The 21,547-nt window shown below is 44.0% G+C and overlaps 1 protein-coding gene across 1 annotated transcript in view; it reads right to left on the reverse strand.

Moving 5' to 3' along the window:
- Positions 1–7,912: 7,912 nt before the first annotated feature.
- The window catches only part of LOC116978691 (kazal-type serine protease inhibitor domain-containing protein 1-like), a 68,744-nt gene continuing 55,109 nt past the window's right edge, over positions 7,913–21,547 (reverse strand). The window contains exon 4 of the mRNA XM_033030011.1: positions 7,913–10,700. Within this exon, the coding sequence (XP_032885902.1) occupies positions 10,573–10,700 (128 nt within the window). The 3' untranslated portion in view covers positions 7,913–10,572. The remainder of the gene's footprint in view (positions 10,701–21,547) is intronic.

The raw sequence follows: 21,547 nt of genomic DNA on the forward strand, positions 1-21,547 counted from the left end.
GACACTGAAAATCTAGTTTATGTCTTTCTAACACCCAGAATGAAGATGTAAAAAGCATTTCTACAATTTCTGGAATTTAAACATTAAATAAAACACATCTCAGTGGGAGATATACTGCCGAATGAAGCAACAAAGTGAAAAGAATATTGTCACTGGTAATGAATATATTGTCCAAGAGTGATCATATCAGCCCATTACACAGAAGTACCTTCAGGTTTCTATTTCTTTTATTATTAACAAACAACATTTTTAACATTAAATCATAAGCCACAAAAAGACACATTAAATAGCAGAATCATAGGCTAGTTTCCAGCTCAACAATACAATCTCTCTGTAGTTTGGGTTATTTTCATCATTCTCTATGTTCACAACTAAAAGACAACTTTCACAAGCTGTCTCTCAGGATAGGTTTATTTACACTGTACCAAAAATCATATTGCAACACACACAGCATGGATAGAGGTTCATGGGCCACCATTGTCCATGCCCATGGACAAGATGCGCCATGCACTAAGGTAGACCCATTTGCCCACATTTGGCCCATATCCCTTATTTATAAAATCATGTGTGGGTTGCTCGTTTAGCTTAGTTTAGTTTAGTTTATAGATACAGCACACAAACAGGCCCTTCGGCCCACTGGGTCCGTGCTGACCAGCAATCCCTGCACATTAACACTTTCCTACACCCACTAGGGACAAGTTTTACATTTACCAAGCCAATTAACCTACAGACCTACAAACATCGGAAATGTCCTCGCTCATCAGGGAACGGGGATTCCCCTCCTCCACCATAGATGAGGCTCGCACCAGGGTCTCTTCCATACCCCGCAACACTGCTCTCTCTCCCCATCCACGCACTCGCAACAAGGGCAGAGTCCCCCTAGTCCTCACCTTTCACCCCACCGGCCGGCAAATACAACAAATAATCCTCCGCCATTTCCGCCACCTCCAACGTGACCCCACCACTCACCACATCTTCCCATCTCCCCCCATGTCTGCCTTCCGCAAAGACCGCTCCCTCCGCAACTCCCTTGTCAATTCTTCCCTTCCCTCCCGTACCACCCCTCCCCGGGCACTTTCCGTTGCAACCGCAAGAAATGCAACACCTGTCCCTTCACCTCCCCCCTCGACTCCATTCAAGGACCCAAGCAGTCGTTCCAGGTGCGACAAAGGTTCACCTGTATCTCCTCCAACCTCATCTACTGCATCCGCTGCTCTAGATGTCAGCTGATTTACATCGGTGAGACTAAGCGGAGGTTGGGCGATCGTTTCGCCGAACACCTCCGCTCAATCCGCAATAACCTACCCGAACTCCCGGCGGCTCAGCACTTCAACTCCCCCTCCCATTCCCAATCCGACCTCTCTGTCCTGGGTCTCCTCCATTGCCAGAGTGAGCAACACCGGAAATTGGAGGAACAGCACCTCATATTCCGCCTGGGTAGTTTGCGTCCGGATGGCATGAACATTGAATTCTCCCAATTTTGCTAGCCCTTGCTGTCTCCTCCCCTTTCTTAATCCTCGAGCTGTCTCCTCCCATCCTCCCGCTCTCGGGCTCCTCCTCCTCCCTTTTTCCTTCCTTCTCCCCCCCCACCCCCTATCAGTCTGAAGAAGGGTTTCGGCCCGAAACGTCACCTATTTCCTTCGCTCCATAGATGCTGCTGCACCCGCTGAGTTTCTCCAGCATTTTTGTGTACCTTCGATCTTCCAGCATCTGCAGTTCCTTCTTGAACACAACCTACAAACCTGTATGTCTTTGGAGTGTGGGAGGAAACCAATGATCTCTAAGAAAACCCACGTAGGTCACAGGGAGAACGTACAAACTCCGTACAGACAGCTCCAGTAGTTGGGATCAAACCCGGGTCTCCGACACTGCGTTTGCTGTAAGGCAGCAACTCTACCGTTGGACACATATCTGCAAGATAAGGAGAAAGATGACAGCAAGGATACTTTGTGAGCAAGCTGTTGCCTGATGAGAGCTTAACCTGTTGAGTCAGAGGTGGATCCATGCAGATTGGGAGGACCAATCTATCACCTCTTTCCGGCTTAAGAATTTTACTCCAACCAGCATGAATAGGATGTTTAAGAAGGAACTGCAGATGCTGGAAAATCGAAGGTAGACAAAAGTGCTGGAGAAACTCAGCGGGTGCGGCAGCATCTATGGAGCGAAATAAATAGGCAATGTTTCGGGCTGAACACTATATACCATAATTCTCAACACCAGTGCCCTATAAGGATGTGTTCTCAGTCCCTTACAGTCCCCTACACACTCACAACTGTGTGGTCAAATTTGGTTCTATATTCATCGATAAGTTTGCAGATGCCACCACTGTGGGGGCCAGATCACAAACAATGACAAGATGGAATACAGAAAGGAGATAGAGAACATAACATTAACCTCTCCCTCAATGTCAGCAAACTCGACTTCAGGAAGTGTGGTGGAGTTCCTGCCCCAATCATCATCAGTTACAAGTTCCTTGACGTTAAGATCACCAACAATCTGTTGTGCACCAGCGATAGCCAGGAAGGCACACCGACACCGCTACTTCCTTCGGAGGCTGAGGAAATTTGGCATGATGTGTATAAGCTTCTACAGATAAAACATAGAATGCATATTGTCGGGTTACATCACAGCTTGATTTGAGAACAGCTTTTCCCAAGACTGCAGGAAATTGTAGGGAGCTGTAGATGTAGATGGGTCGATCACACAGACCAGACTCCCAACCATTGATTCCATCTATACTTCACTCTGCCTCATGAAAGCTGAGAGTGAGGCCAAGCACAAATTGAAGGAACACCACCTGAAATTCTGTCTAGGTACTTTACAACTCAACAGTGTTAACATTGAATTATCTCATTTTAGGTAACTTACCAAACCCCACCACTCCCCCCTTCACTTCTTTCCCACCCCCCACACTCGCCCCCATCCACTCAACTCTCATCACAGCACTGATCATTAATATATATCTTAGCCCTCAGAATCTCTTCAATAACTTTCCAACTTCAGATGTTTGAGGTACTGGCCCATAATTCCCATGTTTTTCTTCACAGACCTTCATAAATAAATGCACATTAGCCAGCCTCCAGTCTTCCGGCACCTCACCCAGCTCTAACGCTGATTCATATCTCTCAGTTAGGACTCCTGCACTTTCTTCCCACAGCGACGGATATATCACGAGAGGAAGATTTATCGACCTTCATTCATCTCGGGAAGTTCAGCATGTCCTCGTCAGGATGGTGGCGGCAGCAGATTATGGGAAGATCACATGAGTGGACAGTGAGCTCCGCTCTCGCACCCTTAGAAGATCTCCAATAATTGTGGTCAGCAAAAGGCAAGAAGATGGCATATCGACGTGCTGGCAGGTCGACATGTCAGTCGAGGAGGTCTCTAGCAGCCCTGCAACAGCTGGGGGATTGCATTGATCAAATGCCACACGGAAGTCAAACACGTGCGAAGAGGGAGCATGGCTTGCAGCAACATGGAGCATCAGTAGAAGACACCGACAACTTTGCCAGGCCAGGCCAACCCCTACATGACCAAACCAATCCCGCCGCCAGTCAATGGGCCTTTAAGGTCAAGATAACACTCGATATTTTTAAGGACTTTTTAAGAAAAGTTGTGCCTCTTTGTGTGCTACCCCAGAAGAAATCTACAACTTTTTACACTACTATTGTTGCACTCTTTGTGTTTTTGCTTATATGATTGTGCTTATGTATACTATGATTTTACTGGATTGTATGCAAAGCAAAGCATTTCATTGTATTTAAGTACATGTAACAAATGTAACAAATGTAGTCATTAATTATTGTATGACCGTAATATACTGTCCTCAAAAGATCTCCATTAACTTTCCCAAGGTCCCCAGTCTTCATGTCTTTCTCCAGGATAAAAACAAAGGAATTTGTGAGAATTGAGAGTTTTGCACATCTCTTGCGTCTCCAAACATAGATGACAAAATTGATTTCACCGAGGCACTATTCTTTCTTGTTATCCTCTTCCTCTTGATATATTTATTAAATATTTTTGGATTCTACTTAACTTCCAGCTATCTCATGCCCCTGGAGTCAGATGATGTAGGTGAGGTGCTAAAAGAGTAGTTTGCATCTGTACTCACTGAGGAGAAGGGCCTGGAGGACAACGAGATTAGTGTGGAGAAAATAAATATGCCAGGGCAGTTTGAGATTAAAAGCCCTGTCCCAGGTTACGAGTTCATTCCAAGAGCTCTCCCGAGTTTAAAAAAAATCAAACTCGTAGTAAGCACGGAGAATGAACGTAGCGGGTATGTCGGAGCTCGGGGACGTCTCTTAGCAGCTCGTAACGCTAATGGCAGGTACTCGGGAAGACTCGCTTAACGGCAGGTAAGCACGGGAAGACTCGTGACGATTTTTCAACATCTAATGTTGAGCCTTGAGTACTGACGAGTGGCCATTAAGAGTAAATCTCCGAGTTCGAATCAGGGCAAACTCGGGAGAGCTCTTGGAATGAACTCGTACCGTGGGACAGGGCTTTAAGGAGGTCATGCTGAGGCTCTTGAAGAGCATTAAGGTGGATAATTCTTCAGGGCTTGATGAGATCGATCCCAGATTATTGAGGGGGGCAAGAGAAGAGATTACCTTGTCTCTTGGTATTCCCCTCTCTTGCCTTGTAGGTGCCTTGACATGGATATTTATTTCTTCTCTAGCCATAAGCAAAGTCCCGGAGGACCGGAGAGTAGCCAAACTACAGATAAGTAGGATGGACAGGTTATTTTCCACACAGCAGGGGAGTCTGGAAACGATCACCATGTCTATGAATGGTCTCGCCAATGTATAGGAGCCCACACCAAGAACACAGGAGACAGTAAAATGAAGTTGAAGGACGTGCAAGTAAACCTCTTCCTCACATGAAAGGACAGTCGGGGCCCTTGGATGGAGTCAAGGGAAGATGTTTATGAACAGGTTGCATCTCCTGAGGTTGCAGGGGAAAAGTACCTGGGGAGTGACTTGGGTGGGAAGCGACCAGGAAGGGACCAGGACCAGAAACCAGGAAGTGCTGATGGAACGATCTATGGAAAGCAGGATAGGGTGGAGATGGGTAGACGTGATTAGTGGGGAATCCCATTGGAGGTGACGAAAATGTCAGAGGATGATGTGCTGTATGCGATGGCTGATGGGGTGAAAAGTGAGGACGAGGGGGACTCTGTCCCTGTTGCGACTGAGGGAAGGGGAAGCAAGAGTGGATCTGTATGGTACCGAGGAGACACGTGTGAGGGCCTCATCTATGATAGAAGAGGGGAACCCCCCCTTCCCTAAAGAATGAGGACATCTCGGATATCCTAGCATGGAACACTTCATCTTGGGCACAGATGCGGTATAGACCGAGGAATTGGGAGCAGGGGATAGAGTCTTTGCGGGAGGCAGATGGGAAGAAATGTAGTCTAGATAGTTGTGGGTATCAGTAGGTTTATAATAGACGTCAGTTGATAATCTATCTCCTGTGATGGAGATGGTGAGATCAAGAAATGGGAGGGAGATGTCAGAGATTGTCCAAGTGAAGTTGAGTGCGGGATGGAAATTATTGTCTAAATGGAAATATAGGGAAGATTCTTGGTCAAGCAGATCACCATACATTCTGACAAATTATATGCCACATGGGGGAAAATAATCAAGGTGGAAACAGGAAACTGCAGATGCTGGTTTACAAAAAAAACACAAAATGCTAGAGTAACAAACTTGTGCTGCATTCTACACTCTGCGACAAAACTCAACTCAAATAAGACACAAAGAATATGGACGAGATACAAATTGCTATATTTATTATTTAAAAGTTATTAGCAGATTTAGTACAGATGCACCATCGAAAGCATACTGTCAGGTTACAGCACAGCTTGGTTTCGAACAGTTTGGCCGAACACCGATAAAAATCGCAGAACTGTAGATGTTGCCCAGCCCAACACACACATCAGACTCCCCACCATTAACTTCATCCACACCTTACACTGCTTCGGAAAAGCTGCCATCATAATCAAAGATGTCCCACCACAGTCAATATTTCTTCTCCCCGCTCCTGTCGGGCAGAAGGTAGAGAAGCTTCAATGTTTGCACCATCAGCCTTAGGAACAGTTTCGACTCCATCATCAGCATTCTTAACGATCCTTCCATAAACTGGGGCACTGTCTGATTCACCTCTATCCCATTTTGGCGTTGTCTCCGGAACTGGTGCCTACAATGCTAAGAACGATCTGTAATTTTCCCTTTGCTCAACCTATTGTACTTGGGTTTGGCTTGATTGTATTATGTAGACCATTATCTGATTTGATTGGATAGCAAGCAAATCAAAGCTTTCCACTGTACCTCAGTACAGGTGGTAATAATAAACCTAAACCTAGTGACTGCCTTCAATTCGGAACTAGTGGCCTGGTTTAAAAGACGGTAGTTTAGAATTGTTTATACTTCCTAAATCCAAATTATCCTAACCCAGAAAAGACAGCCTTGTCACAAAGATTATGGGAGCACATATTCTGGAGCACAGGTGTACACTATAGATAAGAATATTGTAAAATGTTGAATATATATAATGTTTTCAGTGTAGCTAGCAATGTTCGAAAGGAAGTTTGCTATGGAAGTTTAACGCATTGAAAAAGCGCCTAGAATTTAAATATCGTGACCCATGTCTGGTATCTTCCTGAAATTTGGCACAGATTTACATAAAATATCATTTACATAAGGAATTTGTGATTCATCAGTGCCAAAGGTTGCACACTAATTAATTCAGATAATTCAAAAATCTATTACAAAAAGTAACAGCACCCTCGTGCTCAATAATAGGTAGCTCTCCGCCAACCACCACCACCGGTTCCGCCTGCTGTGCAGTAGAACACCATGGCTGGCTGGCAGACGGGCCGGCAGAAGGCACTGAGGTGGTGGTCGGGTCCGCTGTCAAGTCCCGGCGGATGCTCGCACCCACCTGAGCTACTTCCCTCCCCGGCCACCATGCCCTAGCACCACGCCTGGAACGTTGCGGCAGCGGTGAGTGAGTGAGTGACTTGCTGGCATGATCCCCGACCCCCTCCTTCTCAACGCTCCCGCCCTCCCCGCAACTTTACCGCTAGCTGCCCAGCCAAGTTTGCTACTTTGTGCAGCCCAGGTCGTGCTGACCCGGACCGCACTCCTCACACGCTGTGGAAAGGAACTCTCCACCAACTCATTGGAACGTTTCTTCTGCATCTGTTGAAGACCAAAATGTGTTCTGTTCTTTGATGTGGGATTGGCACATTTCTTGATTGTCATAAACCAGGAATGTACAGCAGATGGTTAATAATTGAGTTGATGACCCTAACATTGAAATGATTATATTCGGATCAATGGAAGATGGGAATAAACTGAATATGTTTCAAAAATCCTTCCTTAATTATGGTTTAATAACGGCAAAAAACTTATACTTAAATTTTGGAAAAATACATCCATACCAACGTTGAAAATGTGGATTTTAAACATGTCGGAAACCTCACATCTTGAAGGAATGCGACTCCTCCTAACAGACAAAGCAGACCAATTCTTAATGATTTGGTCTCCATTTATCGACTTCTTACAATGGTTCAACATAACCGTAGAAATTAACTGTTTCAGGATCGGGTGAAGGGTGGTCAAGAATAATAAATAGCTATTTCTCCTGCAATCTCCTGTTTTCTATCTCTTCTTTTTCTCTCTCTATTCTCTCTCTTTTCTTCTTTCCTTCTTCTCACTGTTCGCTATCACGCACTTCTCTATTTTTCTACTATTCTCTTTCTTTTCTTTCTTTTACTGCTAAAAAAAAAATAAGAAGTTGTACATAAAATGTAACATGTGTATATATATTAGGTGTCTACAAGGTACCACATTATTTTATACTTACTTCTAATAAAATAAAAATTAAAAAAAAAAAAGAATTGAGTTGATTAAAAAAAACAATTTTACATCTTGTTCCAGACGCAACAGCCTATGGAAGTTTATAAACTCAGAAATATTGCATTTTTTTTTGTTTACATCAGAACACGCGGTGTACAAAATAAAACACAACAATCTCACAATAATAATCATGTCTTGGACCAGTCTCCTCTTTGGAGAACATTGTTACTTTAATACAGTTGGGTATTACTTAAAGTTGAACTCTTTCAAACATATGCATGCACAGCAATCTGCAGTTCACCCCCTTGCTGAAAGTTGACAGTATTCATCAACCATACTGTCATGGTTCATTATGGTGTGCGATAATCATGTGAGGTTATTTATATTATTGTTTTGACAGTTAAAACCTCCTGCAGTAACCTTCCTCTCTGCCATGATCCCAGCGGGCTCCCTGCCTAGCTAGCCTGAAACAAAGTGCATGATTAGTCAATAGGCATCCAACTCAATGTCAAACGTGTTTTGATTGGACAATTACTACTCGGAAAATTTGAGTTTTTTTCCATATTTAAAAAATATGTGCAGGTATTTTTCTTGATGAGTTTCAGATATGATTTCTATAATATTTTTGCATAATATGTTATAAATACAGGTAGATATGGAATGTGAGTCACAAATTGAAACGAAAAATCGGCTTACGGTCTAAGGGTAGTTTAAAAAAATATGCATGTATATTTTAAAATAATTTCTAATAATTGTATTGTCCATAATAATACAAGTAATCAGTAGCAATACTGTTGATAAACTTGAGAAATCACTGATCTGAAAAGGTGAAATCTGTTTTCTCTTCCAAACCTGCCTTAGCAGATAAGTATTTCTAACATCTTTTGTTATTACTCTTCAATTTGAACAGATTAACAACCCCTATCAAAGAGGGAGAAGAGTTTAACAGACATCTTGAAAGTGATTATTTTTAAATGTATGTTAACATCACTGTTTGACACTGAATCCTGTTAATTTAACCAGTTGAATTTCAATATGACCTCTCCAGACAATGATTTGAAAAAGTATTTTAATATGGTTGGTGAATATTGACACATGAACATTGCAATCTAAATATTGGGACATAAAATAAATTAAAAAAGGATTATTTGCCCACCATAAAATACCTCTAGCATGCAGGAGAGTAGTAGAATCAGGGGAGAGCTGATGGAAATGTGAGGAGAATATAATCAGATTTGAGAAGTATTAGTGTAAATGAGTGCTAGATGGCAGTGAACTCAGTGAGCTAAAGGGACTGTTTCCATGCTGTGTCTCTGATTATTTGTAGGTGTCATACTATTTCCTATGGGAGTATTTGATGATGCAGTGCTGGGAAAATTATTAAATGTTAAAATCTAAACACAGCAACTCTTATTGTTGACATGAATGTCGGTTTATCAAACACACATACCAGAGATGTAAATATGGAATTGATTTGATTTAAGTAACATGAAGCTCATGTAAAGGAGCCAAGAATACAGATTGTAAAGTTGCACAAGCTTCCTACACCCTACTAAGATCATGGTTACATTTTTTAGACTGGAGATCAATGGGCTACTATGCAAGCTTTGCAATGGCCCCAGCCATTTCTCCTGCACACTCGTATCCTCATCATTCCACCAGCCTACATTAATGTTTTTTTCTTTACCAATTATGTTTCTCTTATGTTAAATCCCTTTCCCAATTTGTAAATCACATCTTCTCTCATTCCCTTTTTAATTCTGCTTAGACTACATTTTGAGGTGCTTGCTTCATTAGGTGTGCTTTAGATTTAGTTTAGTTTAGAGATACATTGTGGAAACGGGCCCTTTGGCCCACCAAGTCCATGCCAACCAGTGCTTCCCGTATACTAGTTCTATCCTACAAACTAGGGTCCATTTACAGAAAAACAATTAACCTACAAACCTGCATGATATATACAATGAAGCCGATAACTCAACAGAACTTTAAGACAATGAGCATGCACAGACACCTACCTGCCTCTATGTTAGAACACCTGCAATCTATGATAACCAAATCTGAAATCCTGCAACCTTACATTTATTGCTTACGTATGACTGGGAATAAAGCTGATTACTGTATGGTGCAAGAGCCAGGATCTTTAGAAATGTCTCCTCATACCTGCTGGAAGAAATGAAGATATCCAATACCTACCGACTAACCCACACCTTTAATATGTAAATGACACAGAACAGATGATTTGCAGATCCAGTCTGCGCTGGACTCTGTAGGAGCAGCAGATTGTTGCTCACAGCAAGAGTCAGCACCTGGACAATGCAGCAAACAATATCACCTGCATGAGTTCAGACATTTGTAAGAATAGAGTTGTGTGTTGTACAAAAGATATAATAACAGAGTTCCAGGCCCCTTTGAGAGAATCTCAGTGGTTTAACTATATACAGGTCAGTTCATTACTCATAGTGCAGAAAGCTGTTTTTTAAAATGGCGAATGAACACATAGTTATGCTCAGGTGTGTAGGAAAGAACTGCAGTTGCTGGTTTAAATCAAAGATTGACACAAAAAGCTGGAGTAACTCAGCGGGACAGGCAACATCCTTCTTCCAGAGATGCTACCTGCCCTGTTGAGTTACTCCAGCTTTTTGTGTCTACATAGCTATGCTCCACGGGCATTTTGCATGCCACATTGAACCAGGAGGTTCACATTTTATTATTATCCGTTGTCACCAGAGATCTCATAATCATCTTCATCATCTTCATCATTATCCTCTTCATCTTCATCATCTGTGATATATTTACTATTTCTGGTAGGCAAATTCAATTCCATTGCTGATGAAGAATCTGCACATTAAAACAACAAGCATTAATCACATAAGATAAGTTATAAATTTACATGGGTTTTGATATTACCACATGGTGGAATCATTGCAGTGAACACCACCCAAATGACGAAGTGTGCTTTTACCTCTCAGTCCATGCCTCTGCAGGAGCCAGGATGGCCTATTCAATTGACCAGCATTTTGGGTCCTACTAAGTTAATACTCAGGGAAGGGAATATCAGTGGAGAATGTGAATGATAGAACACAGGACGGTACAGCATGGGAACAGGCCTTTCATCACACAATTTCTGAGCCAACCATGATGTTAAACTAACCCCATCTGCCTTCACATGATCCATATCCCGCACTCCCTGCATGTTAGCTTCTCTAAATTCATTTTATATGAGACTAGCATGTCTGTTTTGCACCATTTCACACCCTCTCCCACTGGAAGTGCGTTACAGATGGCTACCACTCTCTGTATAAAAAAAACGTCTCATACATCTCCTTCAAACTTATCCTACACATTCCTCAAAACCTCCTTATTCTTCCCATAATGTGGAAACTAGAACTGAACACAGAACAAATGTAAACCAAGTTTTATACAGCTGCAAAATGACGTTCTTACATGTATTCAATGCCATTTGCCTTCTTTACTACCCTGTGTACTCTTTCAAGGAGTTATGGACGTGCATCCCAAGATCCCTCTGTACATCAATGCTCCTAAGGGCCCTATCATTTGCTGTCTACTTTCCCCATACATTTGAACTCCCAAACCTCATATTTGTCCAGATTAAATTCCATCTCCCATTTTCCTGCCCATATTGTATCTCACAACTGATCTATATCTTGCTGTAGCCTTTGACAACCTTCTTCACAATCCACAACTTCACCAATTTTTAAGTCATCTGCAAAGTTACTTATGAGTCCACCAACGCTTTTATCCAAGTCATTTATATATCAGTCATAGAGTTATACGGTGTGGAAACAGGCCCCCTCGGTCCAACATGTCCCAGATACACTGTCCCACCTGCCCGCATTTGGTCCATATCCCTCCAAACCTGCCCTATCCATGTACCTGTCTTAACTGTTTTGTAAATGTTGGGATAGTCACTGCCTCAACTACTTTCTCTGGCAGCTTGTTCCATACACCCACCACCCTTTATGTGAAAAAGTTACCCCTCAGATTCCTATTAAATCTTTTCCCCTTCACCTTGAACAAATGTTCTCTGGCCCTCAATTCCCCTACTCTGGGCAAGAGACTTTGTGCATCTACCCAATCTATTCCTCTCATGATTTTATACACCACTATAAGGTCACCCCTCTTCCTCCTGCACTCCAAGGCAAAGAGTCCCAATCTACTCAACTTCTCCCTATAGCTTAGACCCTCTAGTCCTGGTGAATGGTTACAGATCTCCAGTCAGAATAATGTCCCTCTACCACTGCTCTCAAGGCAAATTTGAATCCAATCTACCTTGTGGATCCCGTGTACCTTAATACTTTCGATCAGGCTACCATGAGGGACCTTGTCAAATGCCGTCAAAATCTATGGAGACAGCATCCACAGTCCTACTCTCATCTTTCATCTCTGTCACCTCAAAAAGTTCAATAATTCTCATTAAAGATGCCTCCCCTCGATAAAGCCATGCTGATTATCACTAATAAACCCATGTCTTCCAAATGTAAGTAAATCCTATCTCTAATGCCCCTGTCCCACTTAGGAAACCTGAACGGAAATCTCTGGAGACTTTGCGCCCCACCCAAGGTTTCCGTGCGGTTCCCCGAAGTTGCAGGTGGTTGCCGGAGGTTGCAGGTAGTGGAAGCAGGTAGGGAGACTGACAAAAACCTCCGGGAACCTCCGGGAACCGCACGGAAATCTTGGGTGGGGCGCAAAGTCTCCAGAGGTTTCCGTTCAGGTTTCCTAAGTGGGACAGGGGCATAAAAATCCTCTACAATAGCTTCTCTTCCACTGGTGTAAAGATCATCCGCCTATAATTTGCTGGATTATCCCTAACTGTGGCTCTTCACCACCCTCCGGGACATCACCTGAGGCTAGAGAGGATACAAAGATCTCTGTCAAGGGCCCTGCAATCTCCATTCTTGTCTCTCTCAATAATCTGACATAAAGAAATGTCTAGGTTTTATGGGGACTAAAGGAACACATTTCCAGAGCGCACGAAAACCATCAAAAAATATCCCCTTGCTGGGATTCTTCAGGCCATTCATGACCTCTAAGATGTCTGATTTGAGAGGAAATCATTCAAACAGACTTTAAGTCAACTGCTGAATATTTTTTTTAAAGCTGTTTGTGTTGTAAATCGGTTACTGTGCCCTCTGCAAACTAATTGAAGACCTAGTTGGCTTCAGGTGAGACAAGTTTCCCTTCCCCACACCTGCCATAAAGTATAAAATGACAGTCAGTCAAATCAGAGTGGGAAATAATTAGTTGAGCAACATTCCCTTGTAACAGATGGGAATCAAACAGAGGAAATTAAAATGAAAGCCATTGTATTTAAGATCTTTATGAACAAGATACATCTGGGGATGAATTATTCAACATGTTGCCTGGCATAAAATTGATGATGTTGAATGGAAAAAGGCAAAGTCACCAAGATTGTGAATTAAATATTCTAGAATTTTAACTTTCAAGAAGGAACAGGAAAGGAGGGATAGCTATACAGTGGAGAGAATGGGGTAAAGGGAGTTGAGAGGAAAAATCAGAAGCTTAGGAAATCAAGTAAAATCAAGGAAATCAAGAAAAATGAAGTAAAATCAATTTTGGCGGTTAATAAAAATCAGGGGACCAAATCAGGAGGATGTATGGAGTCCAATGGACAGTATAAGTACTGTTGTATCCTGGACCAGCCTGCGCCTCTCCTTCCCCTTGGCCTTGTCAAACTGGGGAGTTGGTAAGATTCCCAGACCAGCTCTTCCCCGAGTCACTGCTCCCACCAGGACTCTGTGGCGTATCCGAGACGCCGCTTGCAGCACGGCTTTGCCGGCTCTCCACTTCCTCCCAGTTTTCACCTCCACCCCTGCCTGACCCACCTTGGGGTCACTGGAGTCCCTGTACAGCATCACCTCTCTGGCCCGAGTCGCCTTAAACTCCTCCTCCAAGGACTTCAGGGGCAGCTGGAGTTTGGTGTTAGTTCCGTAAACGGCGATGCTGCTAAGGCTGAGGAAGTTGCTGATTTTCTCCTCCATCCTCTCTACGGAATGGAGGTTGGAACTTCGTAGACAAGCAGTGGCTAGAGTATCCTTGGCAGGATACCATGCTGGTAAATCAATGCCTTGAACTTGCCGAGAAGCCCCGACCAGTCCACCGCTCTCAACCAGCTCTCCAGCTCCTAACAGGTTGCCTGGACTGATGCAGTATCTTTCAGGCTGCTGTTAAACACCTTGCTAAGACTCTTAATTGGCCTTTCGGAGACAGTTAGGATTGGTGTCTCTTGGATTCTGAAGCTGAACCTGTCCATGACACAAGGGACTACAGCTGCTGAAATCTTGAGCAAAAATCAAAGTGCTGGAGGAATTTAGCAGGTTAGGAAACATTATCAAATTTGCAGATGACACAAAGTTGGGTGGCAGTGTGAACTATGAGGATGCAGGGTGACTTGGACAGGTTGGTTGAGTGGGCACATGCATGGCAGATGCAGTTTAATGTGGATAAATGTGAGGTTATCCACTTTAATGGCAAGAACAGGAAGGAGATTATTATCTGAATGCTGTCAAAATTAGGAAAAGGGGAAGTACAACGAGATCTGGGTGTCCTTGTACATCAGTCACTGAAAGTAAGCATGTAGGTACAGCAGGCAGTGAAGAAAGCTAATGGCATGTTGGCCTTCATAACAAGAGGAGTTTAGGAGCAAAGAGGTCCTTCTGGGCCTCTGGTGAGACCACACCTGGAGTATTGTGTGCAGTTTTGGTCTCTAAATTTTAGGAAGGACATTCTTTCTATCGAGGGACTGCAGCGTAGGTTCACAACGTTAATTTCCTGGATGGCGGGACTGTCATATGTTGAAAGAATGGTGTGACTGGGTTTGTGTACACTGGAATTTAGAAGGGTGAGAGGGGATCTTATTAAAATATATAAGATTATTAAGTGATTGGACATGCTAGCGGCAGGAAACATGCTCCCGATGTTGGGGGATTCCAGAACCAGGGGTCACAGTTTAAGAATAAGTGGTAAGCCATTTAAAATGGAGATGAGGAAGAACTTTTTCACCCAGAGAGTTGTGCATCTGTGGAATTCTCTGCCTCAGAAGGCAGTGGTTGGATAGAGCTCTTAATGATAGCAGAGTCAAAGCCTATGGGAAGAAGGCAGGAATGAGGTACTGATTGTGGATGATCAGCCAAAATCACAGTGAATGGCGGTGCTGGCTCGAAGGGCCTACTCCTGTGCCTATTGTCTATTGTCTCTCTGTGGAGGAAAATCCACAGACGACTTATCGAGTCAGTCTGAAGAAGGATCTCAACCTGCAACTTTGTCCATCCTTTCCCTCATAATGTCATAAGTGATAGGAAGAGAATTAGGCCATTCGGCCCATCAAGTATACTCTGCCATTCAATTATTGCTGATCTATCTGTCCCTCCTAACCCCATTCTCCTGCCTTCTCCCCATAACCCTTGACACCCATACTAATCAAGAATCTATCTATCTCTGCCTTAAAAATATACATTGACTTGTCCTCGACAGATGCTGCTTAACCTGCTGAGTTCCTCCAGCACTTTGTGTTTTGTTCGAGAATCCAGCATCTGCAAGTTCTTGTGTCTCTTTCAGTACTTTGCATTTTACAGGGGATTGGAACTATTTGGTTGGCTCATTGAAAGATGTGACACAGGCACGATGAGCTGAAGTTTTTTCGTTAAACATATTCCGCAAGCTCAAAAAAAGGAATGTTTGTAATCGCTTGTGTGCCCAGGACAGTGCGAGTCTTGTCACCTTGTTACCATGCCACTTATATGGGACACATCTCATATAACATCTATATTCCTGCATGCCAATTTTAGGTTCTCTTTCTTGGGTACGGGCCTCACAAGCAAGTTTAACATTTGTTCATCTAAAGGGTGATGGTGACCATCACATTTGAACTGGTGCTGTGCTGGTGATGATGTAAGATATTGGTTTCACATTCAGACAAGATGATGCAATGGCCAATAAATGTAGGTTAATAATGTGATTGAGGCAGTGCAGCGTAGGTTCACGAGATTGATCCCTGGGATGGTGGGACTGTCATATGAGGAAAGATTGAAAAGACTAGGCTTGTATTCACAGGAGTTTAGAAGGATGAGGGGAGATCTTATAGAAACATATAAAATTATAAAAGGACTGGACAAGCTAGATGCAGGAAAAATGTTCCCAATGTTGGGCGAGTCCAGAACCAGGGACCACAGTCTTAGAATAATGCAAAGGCCATTTAAGACTGAGGTGAGAAAAAACTTTTTCACCCAGAGTGTTGTGAATTTGTGGAATTCTCTGCCACAGAGAGCAGTAGAGGCCAATTCACTGGATGAATTGAAAAGAGAGTTAGATAGAGCTCTAGGAATCAAGGGATATGGGGAGAATGCAGTCACGGGTTACTGATTGTGGATGATCAGCCAAAATCTCAATGAATGGTGGTGCTGACTCGAAGGGCCAAATGGCCTCTTCCTGCACCTATTTTCTATGTTTCTAAGAGATTGACTGATCAGGAATTCATCCTTGGAACATTTGAGGTCCATTTAAGAATCTGATAACAGCGGGGAAGGTTCTGGTGGTACATGCTTTCACGTGTTTGTTTCTTCTGCCTGACGGGAGAGGGGATAAGAAAGAATGACTGGAGTGCGAATGATTCTTGGTTATGTTGGCTGCATTTCTGAGATAGCGTAAAGTGCAGATGGAGTCCATGGGGGGGGGGGAGGTTTGGGCAGGTCTTGGGCATAGCAGCTGCCATGCCAATTTTAGTTGCATCGGATAGGATGCTTTCTAAAGTGCATTTAAAGAAATTGGTAAGAGTCAATCGAGTCATGCTGAATTTTCTTAGCCAATAAGTTACTTTGATGTGCGAATGCTTCCACTTTTGAGTCGGATCTTTGTGCGTTTGAACAACCAAGGCAGTCATGGGTGAGATTATTCTCATTTGAAAGCAGATTTTGCTAACTCACTTAGGAAAATGTAAAAGATTCCATAAGATAGATAGATAGATAGATAGATAGATAGATAGATAGATAGATAGATAGATAGATAGAATCTTTATTTGCCACGCAACCAGGGTTGGTGGTATTTGGGTTCGGTACATGATGGTACACTGCTTTAGTCACATTAACACATATAACAACACAGATCACAGTAATAAAGTGCATCCATACTACATCACAAATCACAAATCTCACCAACAGAACATAGTGCAAAAGAACAGACAAAGACCATAGACAAGACACTATATACATCAAGAGTCTTTTATTGCAGCCGTGTACTTAGCTCCGGAGGCTAAAGCTAATGTAGCACTGGGCTACCTGCTAAATGCGATCAACAAACAACAGAACTCACATCCTGATGGGGTTTTTATCGTGGCTGGTGACTTTAATCACACCAACTTAAAGAAAGTACTGCCACGGTTTGTGCAACATGTTAAATGCCCAACTCGAGGGAAAACACACTAGACTGTGTTTATTCTAAAATTCCTAAAGGTTACAGAGCCTTACCCCTCCCCCCCCCCCCCCCCCTTGGACTGTCAGACCACCAGTCATTGTTGTTAATCCCAGCCTACATCCCCATCAGTAGAAAGCAGAAACCCACTACCAGGATCATTAAAACTTGGCCAGAGGATGCAACCTTACAACTGCAGGACTGCTTGCAGAGCACAGACTGGAGTCTATTTTATAACCAGGACCTAGAAGAGTACGCTGCAGCAGTACTCTTCTACATCAGATGTTGTGTGGAATGTGTCACCATCAACAAGTGCATCCGTGTCTTTCCGAACAGGAAACCATGGATGACTACGGAGGTCCAGCGCCTTCTGAAGGAGCGGGACTTGGCCCACAAATCTGGCAACAAAGAACTGTACAGCGCTGCCAGACACAGCCTTAAGCGGGGCATTAAATCAGCTAAAATGTCCTACAAGGAGAAGATCGAGGACCAGTTCACCTCCAGGGATACAGCACGCATGTGGCAGGGAATACATCACCTAACAAACCTCAGGGGCAGCAGGGATCCACCGACAGCTGCAAATACATCGCTGGCAGAGGAGCTCAACCACTTTTTTGCCCGTTTCGAGAGAGGTCCGAATGAAAGAACCTCTCTCCAACTGGACCCTGCTGACCAGCCACTTACCCTCCAGTTAGAGGAGGTAAAGCAGGCCCTGAGAACTGTTAATGCTAGTAAGGCTGCTGGCCCGGATGAGATCCCAGGCAGGGTGCTCCGGGACTGTGCTCACCAGCTCGCTGGGGTATTCACAGACATTTTTAACCTTTCCCTAGCACACTCCTCCGTGCCAGAGTGCCTGAAAACCACCACTATCATCCCGGTGCCCAAGCAGACAATCATCAACTCCTTCAATGACTACAGGCCCGTTGCTCTTACATCTGTAGTCTCCAAGTGCTTTGAAAGGCTGGTCCTAGGTCACCTTAAATTATCTCTCCCCCCCTCACTCGACCCACACCAGTATGCATACAGGGCTAATAGATCTACAGAGGATGCCATAAACACTGTCCTCCATGCTGCACTACAACACCTAGAGGAGAAGGGGTCATATGTCAGGATGCTTTTTGTTGATTACAGCTCAGCTTTTAATACAATCATACCCAGCAAGCTGATCACAAAAATGCTAGACCTTGGCCTCAGCAGTCAACTGTGTCGGTGGATATTGGACTTTCTCAGTGAACACCCACAGACGGTGAGACTTGGACCCTACACCTCGACATCCCTGACCCTCAGCACAGGAGCACCGCAGGGCTGTGTGCTCAGACCGCTCCTCTACGCCCTATACACACATGACTGCTTGCCCCATCACCCCGCAAATAGGATCATAAAATTTGCGGACGATACAACCGTGGTGGGGCTCATCTCAAATGGGAACGAGGTCGCCTATAGAGAGGAGGTGCACAGACTTTCTGAGTGGTGTGTTCACAACAATCTCTCTCTGAACACTAAAAAGACAAAGGAGATCATCACTGATTTCAGGCGACATAGAGTGGAGCTCAGGCCACTGGAGATAGGGGGCGAGGAGGTGGAGAGGGTGCCTAGTTTTAAATTTCTGGGGATCAACATCAGTGAGGATCTTAAATGGTCTGTGAACTCTGCTGTAGTTGTAAAAATAGGCGCAACAGAGACTTTACTTCCTCAGAACACTGAGGAAGGCCCATCTGTCTGCTAAACTGCTGGAGTCTTTCTACCGCTGTTCGGTAGAAAGCATACTGACTTACTGCATAACTGCCTGGTTTGGGAACTGTTCAGCAGCTGACAGAGCAGCTCTCCAGAGGGTGATAAAAACTGCCCAGGGTATCATTGGACTCCCCCTGCCCCCTCTGGAGGACATTTACCACTCCAGATGCCGCAGCAGGACCTGTAATATCGTGAAAGACATTACACATCCTTGTCACCACCTTTTCACACTGCTGCCCTCAGGAAAAAGGTACAGGTCGCTAAAGTCACGCACTGCCAGACTCAAGAACAGCTTTTACCCATCAGCAATCTTGGAACTGAACTCTGTCTCGTGAGCAGGTTATGGGGAAGGAGGGGGGGTGGGAGACAGTGTTAATTTATGTAAATGTGAATCCATGGGTGGGTTTGGGGAGGGAGGGAGTGTAAAAAGTATGAGTATGTGAATGTTTGAAGTTCTTTTAAATGGAGAGACACAGTAATCTCGTTGTATGTGACACATGCAATGACAATAAAGCATTCTGATTCTGAAGAGTCCTTAGTGTTGTCTGTCATTGGAGGGAATTGAGTGTTTTTATTGCTGAGGGGAAGAAGCTGTTTTTAAAACGGGTGGATTTTGTGGCAAGTGACCTGAGGCACCTCCCTGAAGGGAGAGACTGGAAAAGGTGGTTTGCTGGATGGGAGGGGTCCGAGATGATCTTTATTGCCCGTTTTGAGGTACATTGGAGGTAAATGGAATGGATTGAGGGGAGGGGGGAGTTGATGGTCCTGGTGGCCTTGGAGACAATGCGCTGTAATCTGTGTAGTGAGTGACTGTCAGTGTTTCCGTACCAGACTGTGATTGAGGAGGTGATGATGCTTTCGATAATGGATTGATAGAAACGGACCAGGAGGTGTTTGTGGACTCTGAACTTTTTGAGCTGTCTGAGGAAGTATAGGCGTTGTTGTCCTTTCTTAATTATGTGGTCTGCGTTGATGTGCCATTTTAGATTATTGCAGATATAGGTACCCAGAAACTTGAATGAGTTTGTGGAGGTTATGGGATTGGAGTTGACATGGACCGGGGGTTTGGGGTTTTGTTTGCGTCTGAAGTCTATGATGATTTCCAAGGTTTCTGATGTATTAAGCTGGAGGTTGTTGTCTGCACACCATTTGACTGCGCTGTCGACTGTTTGATGGTATTGTGATTCGTTGTTGTCTGAGATGAGGCCAATTATTGTTGTGTCATCTGCATATTTGAAAATTTTGACTGAGCTGCATTGGGATGTGAGGTTGTTGGTGTAAAGTGAGAAGAGCTGAGGTGACAGAACGCACCCTTGGGGGGCTCCTGTGTTGAGAGTCAGAGGGCTGGAGAGTTTTTCACCCACCTTGACTCTTTGCTGTCTGTTTGTCAAAAAGTGCAGGATCCAATGGCACATGGCTGGGTGAATGCTCATGTCCAACAGTTTATTATAGAATTTAATTGGATGTATGGTGTTAAAGGCCGAGCTAAAGTCTATAAACAGGATGCGTGCATAAGTGTTCGGTGATTCCAGATGATGTAGGGAGTAGTGAAGAGCTAAGTTGATAGCATCCTCAACAGACCGGTTGGCCCTATATGCAAATTGGAAAGGGTCCATGATGGGGGCAGTGTGTGTTTTCAGATGGGTGAGGGCTATGTGCTCAAAGGCCTTCATGGCAACTGATGTTAGTGCAACAGGTCTAAAATCGTTCAGACAGCTCACCTTGGAGGACTTGGGCACAGGGATGATGATGGATGATTTGAAACACTGCGGGACTCTACATTGGCTGAGGGAGGTGTTAAAGATGGAGGTGAACACAGGAGCCAGCTGAGCTGCACAGTAGTTGAGAGCAGCGGGGCTGAGGTTGTCAGGCCCTGCCGCTTTTCTTTTATTAAGATTTTTGAAGGCCGCTCTAACTTCCTCCTCAGAGATGGTGAATGGTGCTGAGTTAGGTGGGGGGGGAGGCATGGATAGCGGGGTGGCATTATCAAAGCGTGCATAAAAAGTGTTCAGTTTTTCCGGTAAATCCGGATCCTCATCTGGGATGGGAACAGGACGTTTTTTGTAGTCCGTCATCTTCTGTAGATTTTTCCAGACTTCTCTTGAATTATGAGTTTTGAATTGTTGTTCCAATTTCTTTGAATAAGCTGACTTTGCCTTCCGTATTGCAGACCTGAGTTCATATAAATAAATAATCTAATCTAATCTAATCTAATATTTTGCTGTTTTGTACTGATCACTGTTTCCATTGGTGTAGGCTGCATTCTTCTTTTTGCGAAGAAGTTGAACCAGGGTTTACCATTACTGGGTATTGTGACAGTTTTGTAGGGGACGCACAGTTCTTCACAGTAGCGGACGTATGACGTCACCACGTCAGTGTACACGTCGATGTTGTTGCCGGATGCGTCGAGGAGGAGGTCCCAGTCAGTGCATTCAAAACATCCCCTTAACGTTTCGATGACATCCTCTGACCAGGACTCAACGGTTATTATTTTGGGCCTGATGGAT

Source organism: Amblyraja radiata, chromosome 11, assembly GCF_010909765.2.
Source record: "Amblyraja radiata isolate CabotCenter1 chromosome 11, sAmbRad1.1.pri, whole genome shotgun sequence".
NCBI lineage: Eukaryota > Metazoa > Chordata > Chondrichthyes > Rajiformes > Rajidae > Amblyraja > Amblyraja radiata.